At 37.9% G+C, this 16,833-nt stretch overlaps 1 protein-coding gene across 1 annotated transcript in view; it reads right to left on the bottom strand.

The window, feature by feature from the left end:
- KIAA2026 (KIAA2026 ortholog) overlaps positions 1-16,833 on the bottom strand; it is a 45,791-nt gene that overhangs the window by 8,547 nt on the left and 20,411 nt on the right. The window contains exon 6 of the mRNA XM_058823900.1: positions 5,091-5,206. Within this exon, the coding sequence (XP_058679883.1) occupies positions 5,091-5,206 (116 nt within the window). The remainder of the gene's footprint in view (positions 1-5,090; positions 5,207-16,833) is intronic.

Raw genomic sequence — 16,833 nt, 5'->3', positions numbered from 1 at the left:
CCCTCCGCACTGTTTGGAAGTTAAACACTGTTATTCAACTAGGAGATGTTAGTACCTCACTGAGACAGAGCAGCTGCAGTGAGACTTACGGGGGAACTGATGTTTACACCATTGCAGCAAATTTTGCTCAATTGGCTTTTCCCTTTTACATGACACCTTTCTTCACCACTGTCACTGGTGCTACACTACACTACTGCTTAGCAGTTGCATAATGAATCAGACCAAAACAGTGACCTAGAATCCTCCATATATCTTTCTTTTTTCCCCATGATTTGTAAACATCGCTCTTGAGATGGACCTGGTCCCTGGTATGCTATGTGTAGGTCCAAAAAGTTATGTCATGGAAATACTCAGGCTTTCCTCATTGAATAAACCAGGGTCACAGCATAAAACACACATATTAAAGACACTAGTTGTATTCAGTTAATTTGGCAAGTTATCTTGCACTCCAAGTGCACGCTTCTCAAGCTACCAGCACACACACATGTAAGATCTCAACTACACTGTTCCAGACTAAAATTTACTCCTATCAATCACAGCTAATATATAGCATTTCACACACTTTGGATGACAGTTCTGTGTTCTATGACCATATTGATGCAACACTGGCAACAAACAGAAGCTGGAAGCCACTGTGCTCCAAGAAAGTTATGATAAAGTTATGATCTTCTTGCCATTACTGAAACCTGGTGGGATGTGACTGGAGTGTGACTACTGATGGCTACAGGCTCTCCAGAAGAGAGAGGTGAGGAAAGAGAGAGGCAGAGGGGTGGCCCTCTACATCAGGAGGCAGACTGAGTGTGAAGAGCTGTCTCTGAAGAGCAGCCACGAGCAGGGCAAATGCCTGTGGCTAAGGATCAGGGACCAAAGCAACAAAGGGAACCTTGTGGATGGTTTTAAGTGCAGACCCCTGATCAAAGGGACCCTACTGATGAAGCCTTCTTGCTCCAGCTACAGGAGGCATCATCCTCACAGGCTCTTGTCCTGCTGGGGCATTTCAACCATCCCAAAATCTGCTGGGAAAGCAGCGCAGCAAGCTGCAGGCAAGCCAGGAGACTCTTGGAAAACATGAGGGATACTTTCTGGAGCAGAGGAATAGACAGCAGCCCTTCCAGAGGGGATACAATCCTGGATCTGAAGGGCACCAATGGAAGTGAGCTGATGTGAACATCAGCGTTGGAAGGAGTCTGGGCTGCAGTGGCCACACATTGCTGGAGTTTGCAGTCCTGAGGGCTATGGGCCAGGTGAGGAACAAAGTTAGGCCCCTGAACTTTAGGAAAGCAGACTTCCAGCTCTTCAAGGAGATAGCCAGTGAGATCCACTGGGAGACTTCCCTCAGGGACAAGGGAGTGGAACTGAGCTGGCAGATCTTTAAGGAAGTCTTCCACCACGTGCAAGAGCTGGCAAACCCCAGCAGCAAGAAACTGGGCAAGGAAGGCAAGGGAACAGCAGGGCTGAGTAGGGAACTGCTGGTCAGAGTGAAAGGAAAGAAGCAAATGGACAAGCAGTTAGAGCTAGGATGGGTGGCCCAGGAAGAGCTTGAAGAGACCTGGAATTGATCGAGGCAAAGGACACAAAGAATAACAGGGAGGGCTTCTACAGGCATGCTAACCACAAAAGGAAGGGCAAAGAAGGTGATCTCCTCTGATAATAAGGGTGGAAACCGGTAACAATGAATAAGGAGAAGGCTGAGGTACTCAACATCATTTTGGTTCAGTCTCCAAGGGCAACATTTCTTCCCAAACCTCTTGAGAGGATGGACAGTAGGATAGGGATTGGGAGAATAAAGTCCCTCCCACTCTAAGTAAATTTCAGGTTCATGATTACCTGAAGAATGTGAATGTACCGAAGAGAGGGAATTGGCTGATGTATTCTCCAAGCCACTCTCCATGCTATTTGAAAAAATCTTGGTAGTCAGGTGAAGTCCCAGGTGGCAAGAAAAAGTAAAACATTGTACACATCTTAAAAAAAGGTTGAAAGGAGGACCCTCGGACCTGTCAGCCTTTCCTCTGGTGAGGAAGATCACAGAACAGACTCTTCCAGAACCTATGCTAAGGCACAGGGAGGTGATTTGAGACAGCCAGCACAGCTGCTCCAATGGCAAGTCCTGAGTGACAAATTCAGTGTTCTCCTAGGATGGACTGACAGCATCAGTGGACAAGGGAATGGCTACAGTTGTCATTTATCTTGATTTCTGTACAGCCTTTTATGTGGTCTCCCCGCAAGATCTTTGTCTCTGAAATCAGAGAGACTGGGATTTGACAAGCAGACCATTAAGTGGATAGGCATCCAGAGGGTAGTGGTCAATGGCACACTGATGGGCATCAGTGACAAGTGGTGTCCCTCAGGGGTCCATACTCAGACCAAAGTTATTTAATATCATCACTAGTTACATAGACAGAGGGATTGAGGGCCCTCTCAGCAAGTTTGCAGATGCCACCAAGCTGAGCAGTGTAGCTGACACACCTAGAGGATGGAACGCCATCCAGAGGGACCTGGGTGTCGTGGGTTGACAGCCTTTATCCCAATATCGTGTGTTGTGTCTGGCAGTTGTGCCTTTTCTCTCTTCCCCCCCCCCACGCGGCCGTATTGCCGCGGCGGGGCGGGGAAGAGAGGAGAGAGGTTTTGACCAGGCCTCTTTGGCTTTTTGCTTTTGCTGCTTGGCTTGGCTAGCCGCTTTGCTTGCTTGCTTTCTGCTTTTTGCGCTGTTTTTTTTCTTTTCTCTTCTTCCCCCCTTCTTACCCTCCCCTGAAGATACTGGACCGGCTCCGGACCTGACCTGAGAGCTCCAGGACACCCGAAGCTTGCAAAGAAGAGTGGTGCCCTCTCAACACAGTCTGTTTTTTTGTTTTCTTTTCTTTTCTTGTGTTGGGGAGTGTTCTTTTGTTACTTGTAAATAAATAGGTTTTGTTTTCCACTTTGCTCCTCCGAGAAATTCCTTCCCGAACCCGGTATTGGGGGAGGGGTGGTTGGAGGTTTGTTTTGTTTTGGGGGGCTCCCTTTTGGAGATTTCCCCTAATTTGTCCTAAACCAGGACACTGGGCAAGCTTGAAAAATGGGTCCATGGGAAAATCTCATGTGTTTTAACAAGGCAAAGTGCAAGATGCTGCACCTGTTTTGGGGAAACCCCCAGTCTCAGCACAGGCTGGGGATGAACAGATTACAGCAGCCCTGCTGAGAAGGAATTGGGGTGCTGGTGGGTGAGAGGAACCAGCCGTACTGATTTAACCCGCCGTACTGATCAATAAAATTGGGCCTATGATGATCAACGGATGTCTGGGTCTCCTTCCGTCGACAGGACATACCCCAGCCATGGGCACTCCCAGCCCAGAGAGCCACACGTGTCCTGGGCTGCATCCAGAGCAGGGTGGGCAGCAGGGCAGGGAGGGGATTCTGCCCCTCTGCTCTGCTCTGCTCAGACCCCACCTGCAGGGCTGCATCAGCTCTGGGTTCCCAGCACAGGAAGGACATGGAACTGTTGGAATGACTCCAGAGAAGGGCACCAAGATGATCAGAGGGATGGAGCACCTCCTGTGCAGAAAGACTGAGAGAGATTGGTCAGCCTGGAAAAGAGCCAGCTCCGGTGAGACCTAATTGCAGCATTCTAGTATGTGAAGGGAGCCTTCACAAAAGGAAGGGAGAGAGACTTGTTCAAGAGCTTGTAGTGAGAATACAAGGGGCAATGGCTTCAAATTCAAAGAGAGTAGGTTTGGATTAGAAATTGGGAAGAAATTCTAAAGTGCAACCATGGTGAGGCACTGGAACAGGCTGTCCAGAAAAGTTGGTGAAGCCCCATCCCTGGAAGGCCAGATTAGTTGGGGTTTTGAGGAGCCTCATTTACAAAAGGTGTCCCTGCCCATGTGGATTGGAATTGTATGATCTTTAAGGTCTCTTCTAATCCAAACCATTCTATGATTCTTTGATTTGACAGACAAGAATACTGAGCACCAAATCATTCCACAACAGAATTTACTAAAATGGTATAACAGTGGACTTCACATACTGGAAAACTAAACTCTTCCTGACAGTAATGCTATTTGCCATGTGTCCAGAAGGATTCTAAATTGTGAAAGACAGGAAGAAATTAACAGCTAAGGAAAATGAACAGGAGTGAGAAGAGAAAGGAATAGGAAAACCCCAAAACTTGCATTTGGGTCCATTATTGAAAGCAAAATATTCAACAATATCCCAAATTTCCAAATAGGAATTTTAATTCATGGATGATATTCACAAAATGAGTTACTGAGGATCCAATGTAATATCTTTGGTATTATGTTTTCGTTTTTCAAACATAACACCTTTTACACTTTCCAGCATTAGCTCTGCATCACAAAACAGTGTAACTTGCTTCCTTCACACCCAACATTTAAGAAGCCTCTCTTACAATCCTTTGTTACAGAGTTCAAGCCTTGTGGCAAAACTAAGGTACGATTATAGCAACAGCTGTATGGTTAAGAGGAAAAAATGGCACTGAGCTGAAAGATAGTATCTAATCTCTCCATGATTTATAATCAGAGTAGCAGTTTCACTGTTACTAATACTTGCACTTTAGTAGCTTGAAACCTGTCACTATTTCACTCATATTCCTCTGACATACTTCTTTCCAGATGCATTTCTAATTTACTGTGTTACAAAGACCTCAAAACAATGCTTCAAGAATTGTTCTGTGGAGAATTCATTAATAGTTAATATAGGTAGCTTTACATAGTAAGTAGTTAGAGTATTCTAAGGAGCCCTGATATAGTCCTCTAGAGAAAGGTTTTCAGCATCTCTTAACCAAATAAGCAGAAATACAAATCCTAGCTGTCTTGCAGTATACTATTGATCAGCATGCTAAAGAACTCTAGAGTGTTTTAGAGGAAAAAAACACTACCAGGTTACGCTCAAATTTTTTTGGAGATAGTAAATCTGGAATATAAGATACCTCTTCCTACCATAGTATTGCCAGTGCCTCACTCCTCTCCTCAAACTATTTTACTTTCATTTATTTAAGAAGCCAACTTATAGATCAGTATTTAAAAGGTGAATTTGGCTCTGTTTTTCATCCCATGCACCACTGTTGAAAAAAAAAAAAAAGAGCAGGTAATTACCTGTTTCTTTGAAATGCTTTAATTAGCTTTGGTTCCCATGGTAACAGTTCATTAAGCAGTCGTAACAATGTACCATGCAATTCCTTTACTGCTTGCTTCCGGTGGAACCATCTTCCCTGAAAACATAAATTCCGTTTATTTATCATTGCATTAGACTAAAATCCTGTGAGATTTTACTAATACTACAATAATCTTGGTACATGGATATAGCATATGAGGAAGACAACTGGAAGAAAAGATTAGGAACTTCCAGAGTTACATCCACCCTTCCAGAGTTATATCTATCTAGGACATTATTACTTTTATTTTAATACTACAGAGGGATAATGTCATAGTTGGAAAAGTAATACTGCAAGGATGCTCACTTTTCACAGGTCAAAATTAAAATTGAAAGGATTCTACAAATACTCCATGTGCTCAAAATTACTTAAATAAGTAACCAACATGGGTAGTAATCTATTCAGTTCAGGGAAATCAACCACGTATGTACACTTTTCTGAGTTAAAATTTTTACAGAAAATTGCACCATAATCTCATTTAAGAGAAGTGGTATAAAGTATAACATTATTATTTGCAAAAGAAACCTTGCTACAATTTTCAAGGATAAAAATCACAATGTTTTTCTGTTACATTTTATTTAAAGTTCTAGAAAAAAAGCTTTTTTTAAAAGAGAAGTTTAGCAAATTTGTCTTTTATGAAGCAACATGCCACTATGCGACTACGCCACAAAGCCCAGTTTTCCAACATATATCCTTTAAGCTTTTAATTCAAACACATAATTAAAAGTTTTATTTTCAAAACTGATATATGTAATCTTATATTCATGTTTTCATATATTTAGAAAGTCTAAATAAGGATTGAAGACATTGGGAAATTACAACCATGCTGGCCACGATGCTGCAGAACACAGCCCTTAACACTCACACATACCCCTTGCACATAGTTTTTCCCCAAAACTTTATTCTGTAGTTCATTGCACAAAAGACTGAACAATGCATATATATGTAACTGCTATAAAAGAGATGTGGTATAGCACTGCTGCCACTCAACCAACTCTGTGCATTTTATGTAAATGAAGATTTTAGCTCCCTACTTGTCAAAGAAGATGTAAAACACTCAAGAGACTATGGTTCTGCAAGAAAAAGAAGCAGGACTTGAGAACTTTCTTATTTCATATATATATTTAGCTTTTGATAGTGCACATATCCTTCACAGCCTCCTGTGGTCTAGCACACCAAGAAAGCTAAGACAGGAAAATCTGGATAAAGCTTGTCACAGCTGCCTTTCAGCACTCTACAAGAATGATCTTCCCAAGGACTTTGGACAATTTCTCTCTATACACTTCAGCAGATCTTTTCAATGTACAAAGATCACTCAGCTTGAATGCTTGTTTGAAGAAAAAGTATCTATTTTTTTATGGATAATCATTTACATGTTACATTACAAAACAAACAGTTACCTTCATTCTTCAATTAAAATTACAAAAGCAAAGATTTCAAGTAGGATCGTTATGCCACATTACCACATAATGACCAATGTTGTACACACAGACAAAGCCAGTAAACTGTATTATAATTTCCTACACTTGTGGCCACTCTCATGCATAAAACCTGTCACTAATCACTACAAGAAAAACCAGACCCTGTGCGTACTGTAGTCTACCAGAGGATTTGGTATCATCTCTTAAAGTCAGCAATCAACAGAATTAATTGTTTACATACAAAAGAATATTACATGCACAGATATCTTTTTCTTGTAAGGTAAACAAAACATTTTGCAGATTGTTTAAAATAACATATTTATGTGCTGCAGAGCATTAGTGCATTATCTCAAAAAAATCAAATGGCAAAACTAAACAATGCTACTACTATTGTGAAGAAGAAATGCTCTACATGCAGTGACATAGCAAAAAAAAAGTGTGAAAATGCAATATTAAAAATACATGAAAAATCACTGCAAAGTAAAAACCCCAAGAAATTATTAATTTCTGAGCCTTATTTGTCTTTAAATAAGGTTAAGGTCTTGGCTTTACAAAAAAAAGAGTATTTATGAGAAAAATAAGTATCAGCTGACCACTGAATAAATTTGAAGCAGCAACTGTTAGACTGCCAGAACATGTACAATGTTTAGTCAAGAACAGACTTCAAGACTTTACTGACTTCATTAATACTTCACAGAAAAACAAATATATTACTTATCTCTCTGCTTACAAAACCAAACATAAAAAGCTAGCCAATTCCTGCCCCCTAATTCTACAGGATTAGCAGCTCTAGATGGAGGCCTGTCTCTAGTGCTGTCCCCAAGGGTTCAGTACTGATCCAGTATTGTTTTAACTTGTTCATCAGTGACTTGGATGAAGTGGCAGATGCCTCCTCAGTGAGTTCACCAATGACACAAAGCTGGGAGCAGTGGCCAATACCCCAGAGAGCTGTGCAACCCTTCAGAATGATCTCAACAGGGTGGAGAAACAGGCAAAGAGGAACCATACTTCCAAGTAATTTCAATGAAAATTTTATAGCAATATCATTTTAAAAAGCATAGATTAATTATTCCCCTTTGTTTCAATTACTTATTTTTCTTAGTGGGGTTTTAGAATTGACAATAAACCTGTTAAAGGAAAAATGAACAAATTTTAGCCAGGAGAAAAACCTTTTTTCCTCAGAAGTAGTCAGGACTGAAGAGTATAGGCCAAAAAAAGGCTGGAATAAAAAAAATCATTCTCTTTTAAATTATTGTGGTTTAGTTGATTTTCTGTGCAAACACATAAATGCTAGATGTTATTATTCCTTAAATATGACACAGTAAAAAGAGACATTAAAAGCATTTATAAAATCTTAAGATCCATCACAACAAAATTTAACATTTCTTTTCATGTGCAATTTGATTCTCTAACACAGTCCGGTGCTTGTCTTTTATTCAGAGGGGGGTAAAGGCAAATCAATAATTGATAAAACTATGACTTAACTCCCTATTACATAGCTGCCCACTAACTTCTATAGATAATACACTTGTTTTCACAAATATCTGCATTGTAAATTCTCAAAAATACCAAATGATACATTCTAAGAGATCAGCTACAAACTGAGGCTTAGGAGGTTCAGGCTGGATCTTCAAAAGTACGTTCATCAGAAACATAAAGCACTTGTTCCCTGGGAAAAGATGCCAACCCCCACCTGGCTACACACTCCTTCCAGGCAGCTCTCTCCTACGCCTCCTTTTCTTCAGGCTCAACACCCTCAGCTCCCTCAGCTGCTTCTTACAAGATTTATGTTTCAGACACTTCACCAGCTCCATTGCCCTTCTCTGGTCTCACTTCAGCACCGAAATGTCCTTCTTGTAGTGAGGGGCCCAGAACTGAACACAGGATTTGAGGTATGTCATTGGCCTTCTTGGCCACCTGGGCACTGCTGGCTCACGCTCAGCTGCTGTCACCAGCACCCCCAGGGCCTTTTCCTGTGGCAGCTTTGCAGCCACTCTGCCCCAGCCTGTGGCACTGCCTGGGGTTGCTGTGACCCAAGGGCAGGGCCCAGCACTGGGCCTTGTTGAGCCTCACACCACTGGGCTCGGCCCATGCTCCAGCCTGCCCAGATCCCTCTGCAGAGCCTTCCTGCCCTCCAGCAGATCAGCACTCCCACCCAGATTGGTGTTGCCTGTGGGCTGACTGAGGACGCCCTTGATCCCCTTGTCCAGATCACTGAGAATGGTATTAAACCAAATTTAGTTACCACGTTGTTCCAATTAGTGACAAACAAGACACTATTTTTTTCTGGAAACACAATATATGGTTATTAACACAGGAAAATACCAGAGGAAAAAAGGACTAGATAAAGAAGTATGCAATGTGACTTTAGGCTATGTCAACTTACAAGTAAATTTCAAAAATGTGAACACAATAAAAATACATTTTACAAATGGGCTGAATGTTTCTGTTTAAATGCAGAGAGACATTCAACACATTCAACTGAAAACTCACCTTTTAAAATAAGGTTTCTGACATCCAGAGCAGCCAGGAAATGCTGACTCCACTCTCTGTGATCGATGCACCAACATACACTATTCTGGTATACTTATCATGGAACCCCAAAGCAGACTGGAGCCAGGATATTGATACATGGGGTAAGGACTGAACTTTTTATATGAGTTTTTGTTTTGCTTTTAAATAAACACACACACACAACACCACAATATTAAGCAGTTTTATAAGATTGTCTGTAATCTTTACGTTATATCCCAGGGACATAAAGTAAAGAAAATTAGTAATCTTATAAAACCATGCAATATTGTTGAAAAGGGGTGGTGGTGGAGGGAGGAAACTTACCCTTAATAGGCCTGCTCCATTCTGCTGCGGGGTTCTGTGGTATGTGTGACATCACCAGTCTAGCGTTTTCTAGTGATGTCACACAGAGAGGGAGTTGGCGATCACCAGCTGCTTTGGACAACAGATACCTAAAGAAAAGAGATCAGTAATTTTTTCAAATCATATATGGATAAATGTTGAATGTTCTTAATAATTTATTTATGGGCCAAATACTACAATTTCAGGCACTTCCAATTTTGACTGAATAAGAATGCATTACAAGATCATGTTTTCACACTATGCAAACTCATCTGTTGTTGAAAGTGTTTTAATTTTGAAAATGCTTAGATTTATCTTCTATAGTAGAAGTTCCTTAGAGTGAGCCTCTTGCATTTTACTTTCAGCAACATCATTCTGAACATTATAAATACACATCAACAGCTAACCAACCTCTGACATTCTTTGAAGACTGGGATTAAGTAGAGAGTCAGGAAGAATGGCTTGTAGTAAATTATAAAACAAATTCACTTATGACATCTCTTAATCAATTCTATCTTTGAGCATTTACCAGCAACTAATGAGAAGTCCTGACTCCAGCCTGCACTTCCATGACCTATATTTCTGATCACACAAAGTTATGTCCTAAAATGATCTCATACTCTCTTCTTTCTAATATAGGCAAATAAAGTAAAACAAACAAAAAACAACAACACCAAAACAAACTGCAATAAATTTCTTGCTACCAAGACCGTCTTTATCTCCTGATTTAGTTCATTACTGTGAAATGGTTTTCATTCAAATATTTAGCCACATTCCAATTTTCTTTAGGCACAATTACTACACAATCATCACAGTGTTGATTAATATACCACTTTTTTTAGAAAAAATATAAATATATATATAAAATATATAAACCGCAAAAACACAAGAGAAAGTTTATTATCAGCATGAGCTTACTGTTGAATCCAGAAGAGTAAAATTATCCAGCACTGAATTGTCACATTTTACTCCTCCATTAGAAGAACTTCAAAGTTATCGACTAACTTAGACCTCTGGAATTCACAAAGAAAATGGATGTATGTAGTATCGTAAGCTGTTTACAAAACATCTATGTTTTTTAAGTTGTACTTAACTCCTTCTCATATATCTGAGCATTTTTCTCTTCTTAACTCTGGATATAGAAGTGTTTCTGCATTCTTCAGATGAGTGTCTTAAAAGCCGCTGTTTTGCTAGTACTATGTGCTGACAGGAATGTCTTGGATTATTTCTTCAAAAGAATATACTGATTGACCAATATCGAAAGCATTGTGAACTGTTCTGAATACATAGTAGTATTTCTGTGACAAAAATGTATGAGTACACATTGATCTCTCATGCAGAACCCACACTTTCACATTTGGAACTGTAGAAAGGTATGTGGCAAAAGCAGTTTAAAGACAACTTCCCCAATAAATATATTTATTGGAGTTTTAGTCAGTCACACATGGAAAGGCATGAAAGTTCAAGAGAAAAGAATTGTGAAAAAAGTAGACAATAAAGACAGAAAACTGGAAAAGCTTAGAAAAACTGAAGAGCATGAAAAAAAATATTGAATCTTAGTGAGATGAGCCCGAGTTAAAAATATCAGAGAAGATAATCAAGTACTGTGGAGAAGATTTCAAAAACCAAAGACTAAAACTGGCCTTATTCATTTATTTTATACAACTAAATATTACATATGATCCACATCTTCAATCTGTCCTCAGAAGTACAAGAAGCTGCACGGATGTAAATGTTAAATCTGTCTCAAAATTCAGTATTTGGGCTCGTATTAGTGTTTTCAAGAGATGCAAGCAAGGCATAGAGAAGCAATAACAGTATTTTGAAGTGATTAAAGTACAAATCAAGTTTTCAGGATAAGGATGTAAAAAGAGAGCATGTAAGATACATAACAGATGAAGATACATACTAACAGAGAAACTAAGCTTAAATTAAAAGAAAATGTTTCAGCTGCAAGACTTGAAGTCTATCTATTAATGCCCTGGAACCCAAGCATTTATTGTTTCTCTTTTATTGTAGCTCATTTTACCTGCAGTTTAAACCTGCAAATAGGTGTGCATACACAGATTTCTCAGATTATAATATTTACTGTTTGCGTGCATATCTATGTAAATACAATAATGCTGATGAAAACAACTATAACTGAAAACCCTTTACATGCAAAAGTTCCAAGCATGGCACATATTTCACTGGGGAGGAAAGAAGTGGTCAGGACAAGAGGAGGCAGGGATGGGGAGAGGAAATCAACCTCTGAACAAAAATTGAATAAGATTTAACCCAATAATAAAAATGTTTCCCTAGGCCACAGATGAGAAGACACAGTAGATTTTTCCACTTCATTGTTTGCAAAGTTGAGGTCTGAATTACTAAAATATTAGTAAGAGCCCTAAACTATTTTTGATGGTTGAAACATGAGTTTCTGCTGAAGGGAAGTTCTTCAGAAGTCCCTTTAGATTTTTGTCTAAACACAGTTTCCCTGCCAAACATTTTCAAACACGTTACAATATTTCCTATTTCCTCACTGAACAGAGAGAGAATATTTTATAAACTTTTAAAATGAACCATTTTTCATTTTTTCCCCATGTATTAACATATTTTTAAAAATAAAATGCAGCAAATCAATGAAAAACGTCAGAAAGCAGTCTCTGAGTTTAGATACTTACACCTCATGAACAAATTTAACAGCAGCTTATTTGGAATCTCATAAAAAACAGACAAGGAAAGTATGTTCCACGCTGGATCCACATAATCCTTTTAATAACCCCACAAGTTAATTTGTCTGAAGTTCTAACTATTTCTGACCTAAACTAGTGGGTTTTTCACTTTAAATTTTCAGATGTAGTCAGAAATATATATTTTTGCAGGTAACTTAATGCTGCAGAAAACCACAGTTTCCTTTTAGGCCTTCTGACTCACCTGCTAAAACAAATATCCATTTCCAAAGATACACAAAGGCATTCAACCCCCTGGGACCATCTCATTATAGGCTCCAGGAAAAATAGCAGAACACAAAACCTTTAAAAGGGAGGATTTCACTTTTTTAACTATTAAGTCAAGAACATCAGGGTGTTACAGACCTCTGCAAACAATAAAGCCTTTTCTCCAAACCACAATTAGCTGTTACCTTGGCTGGTGTCATTTGACTAAGTAACCTTTGTCTGACTTTTCTCTCTCTCTAGGGACGATGCAGTCTCCTTCTCAGGAAGGTACTGCCCATTATTCATTTTAACCTTCTCAGCTTATCTGTGGGAATCCTGGGCTCCAGCCTCCCTGTTCACCCTCTACACAGCTATGCATTTATGCATCAGACTTAGAGGGCACGAATCAAATCCAATAGTGCTACCAAAAAAAAGTCTTGCACTCAGTAAACAAGAAATCTTTCCGCATTCATGTTAAAAACTCAATTCATTTCACTGCAAATTCAGCTAGCATCTGCAAAAAAGCCCTAAATTCACTATTATATGCAAGCACCTGCAGTCCTGTCACTTTCATACTACACAATGTCAAGTAGGGTTTGAAAAAATAATAATAAAAATTTCTGCTATGATATGCAACAGTTAAGTACATAAAACTGATCAACCAAGGAACTTAACAGTTTCACACACACACACAAAAACCCTTCACATCACATGAGAGGTAGATTATCTGAAAGGCAGTAAGAAGATTTTCATTCACACTGCAAGTCCCACTTGATTAGACCAGACAGAGAAGACCTAGGGAAAAGTGGGATCCAAAATGCCAGAGACTGATAGTTGTTATCCTGTGTAGTGATCCAACAGAATGCATTACTTTACTGCCTCTTCTCTTAAAAGAAACTTTCTATATTAGATTGAAGTCTTTATGTGATCCTAAATATACTAGAAAAATGCCTCCCTATCATGTGTGTTTTCAAAATTATTTTTCCAACAATATCACTTCAAGTGTGGAATTAAGCTACTTTGCAAATCTTGGTCAATTTAGAAAATTTCTAGGAGCTCACATTCAACAAATGACCATGAATATTATATACACAGACTCAATTTTTAAAAAACTAACAAGAGCTAAAAATTCAACAAAATATCAATAGAATTTTTAGCTAGTATGTTCTTCTACTCCTACTTTACTGACTGCATGTAATTTTACCCACACCTTATCTGTGCATGGATAAGGTGTGGATAAAATTACTACCAGTTATTTTATTTTATTAATTTTATATTTATTAAAATTATTTTCTTTTAGTAATTTTATATTTATTAAAATTACTACTAGTTATTTACTAATTTCTACTAGTATCTAATTTTCATTGCTGTAAATTCTGGGTTTTTTCTATTGATTCAACCTTCAGTCCAGTTTTTAAAATTAAAGGATGCAGTTTCACATGTCCTCAGCAATATATAAGAGCTAGAAGACATTCTAACTTAGACATTCCTTAGGGTATCAGCCTTTCACTAAGCACAGATCATTAAACTTTAAGTTCCCCTTCTGCACTTTTAACATTCTTCCTTATATTTATATTTCCTTCACTTATTTACAAATGTTTAAGTCAGGTACAATACCAAATCTGACTTCTCCTCTCCCTCTGGATATGTAATATGTGGTAAGGAGAGGAATTATCAAGTAGCTGAAGAAATAAACCTTTTAGAGCAGCCTGCTCTAAAAACTGCAGGCTGCAATTACATAAAAATACAACTGCAAAATCAGTCCCATTTTCTTTTGTCTGCAGATAGACATTTCTGTTCTTACAACCACCACTTAACCTGTAGCAGAATACAAGCACAGGTATTTCTGCAACTCCATGATAAATTGCATTAGAAAACTGGTCTGGCTTACAAACAATTCACCAGCATAAATAAGTAGGTAGGTTTATCATAATCTAACTCTCACCATGCAACAGAAAAAAAATTTTGCTAGCCTCTCACATGGGATGGCACGGAAAACAGAATCTTCCAGAGACACAGGGAGTAGGAGCTATTTATTTGGCAGATGTTTTGGCTTATATCAGTTGAAAGCATATGTGAAATTGCAGCATTGCTTCAGAACTGTGTCTAGAGCTCAAGTACAGAGTTGAAGTCTTAAAAATTAAAGAACTTATATAAAATTTAATTTTCAACTATAAACAGACACAGCAAACTGGCACAAAGCAAAGCTCATCACGGGTATAACAAACTCACCAGGAATCAAGAAAAAGCTCAAGGCTTTTTAAAAGGAAAAATACTACTCATAGCTAACCTAAAGACAATACAGGTATAGAAAAGTAGAGAACCAAACTGTTTTAATCAACCAAACAGTAAAAATACTGTCCAACATTTCCAATACTTTCCAACATTGATGTAAAAGAAACTTGTAGAAATGCCCAAACTTAAAATTATCCATTACTTTCTATTACATAACCCTATTCTAATTTTATTTTAACTTGCCAAACAAAAATCTGTCATGTCATTTGTTGTCTCAAGTTGATGTTATGAAAAGTATCAGATACAACCAGTCCAACTATCTACAAAAAATGAGGGAAAACAGTGTAAGTTTATTCATACTAAAAAGGCCCCGTAGCTCAGCTCTTTCATTATAGTCTCCATTACCTCCAAGTTCTGGAGAAGGAATTCCTTTTACATACTCTAGAATGGTCTTAAAGGTAACAAAAGGGAGGTTACAACTAAGAAAAGGTTATACCTGAAAGTCTTAATTTAAAGTTAAATAAGCTGTACTTCTAAAATATGTTATTATTTAACATAACAGTAAAGCTAGCCTTGAAGGTTTTTCTCAACAGCCCGTGCTAGCAACTTTTACAACTGAAATTACCAAGGAGGTTACTTGTGAAGAAGAAAGATTCCTGTGGCTTCACCCAGGTCATTATTGCAAACAAAAATCAATATTAAATTACTATGAAGTAGTAAGAACATCGCCATCTTTCACTTAAAACAAGAAAGAAGTCAATGAACAGCATGTAAGTGTCATCATTAAAATAGATTTTCACATTAGGTCAAATTTCCATTATCAAATTAGAAAACTGTTTTACTTAACAGAATATGCACTTCAAAAAACCAGGACAAACTCAATTCTGGATGCTTCTGACACTGCCACTGTCATTTTGTTACAGCTGAAGAATGAAAGTCTGCATTTTCTCCAGTTTTTCAGACATCAAACATAACAACACATGTTTATTTCATTCAAAAATGAAATCCTAAAGACCTTCCTTACAAAGCAAAACTTCATTTTAAAAAGTTCAAATTTATGACTATTCACATAATTTATCATTTTTCTATTTGAATGTTTAAAAGGTAAATATAATATTTCCCTGATAAATATTTTTTCAAAACTAGTATCTCACTTTACTGTTTCCTCATAACCACTTCTACAGCAATTAATCCTAACCCTTTTTCTCTACATAAAATTTCTAACAACACAAGTGTTTAGAGACACAGAATCATTATGTGATAGGTCTATAAAGACACAACAAAAGATAGTCCTTACCTCACAACTACTGAATGCTGAATGAATTGTATCTTAATTCGCCTGTACTTAACTGTTTGAGTTTTTGAAGACGGTGCAATTAGAACCAAACATAGTATTCCTGCTATGTCATGCAACTTACTTAGATAATGACATTATCAAATTTCAGTTTAAAGTGCAATTATGACATATTTAGCATTTGCCTACCCTTGAAGAAGTCATGTTCCTACAGTTTTACTAGCAGACTGAAAGTCTCACCTACACATAGATTATTGATATGCTGTAGCATATCAATGCAATCTATATGCTATTTTAGCATATAGATACACTCTAACTTTGGGCTTTTTATCCTATTGCTGACATAGCTCTTCTGATAACCTCTTGGCATTCTTATGATAAAACCAGTTTACAATTTAGCAACTACAAAATAATTTCAAGATTAGGCTGGTATTATTCCTTTGTCTACATTAACAATTATGCTAATTGCACTGACACTTGTCTTTTAGAATCCTAACTTATTTGTCTCTCTTCTACTACAGCTCTCTCCCCTACTGAAATAACTTCAGAATATATTGATTCTTCATGAGACTATAAACTTTCACTTGAACTAAAAGCAGCCTGATTTCTAACATAGAAAAATAAACACTTCTAACTACTACTTTTTCATAGAAAGGCCACCATAGAAGTGCCTACCAAAGGTTCAATAAAGGTACAATGAAAAAAGTAGTCAGAGTTCTGTAGAGGGCTGTTGCAACTATTCATGTATTTAAACCCATCTACCATTTTAATAAGAATCACTGCCTTCTATAAAAGGCATGCTGGATTCTCGTCTATTATTCCTTTGAGGTTTTCAGTTGCACAGACTCAGTGATCCAGAGTATATTGGTAAAATTTGTATCTCAATCTGATATCAAAAGCCACATGGCATGCTTTCTGCTACAAACTCCTTCAATAAATATTAAACAAAGTAAATTTTAA

This window comes from Ammospiza caudacuta, chromosome Z, assembly GCF_027887145.1.
Source record: "Ammospiza caudacuta isolate bAmmCau1 chromosome Z, bAmmCau1.pri, whole genome shotgun sequence".
Classification (NCBI taxonomy): domain Eukaryota; kingdom Metazoa; phylum Chordata; class Aves; order Passeriformes; family Passerellidae; genus Ammospiza; species Ammospiza caudacuta.
This window is presented reverse-complemented; position numbering and strand designations above follow the sequence as displayed.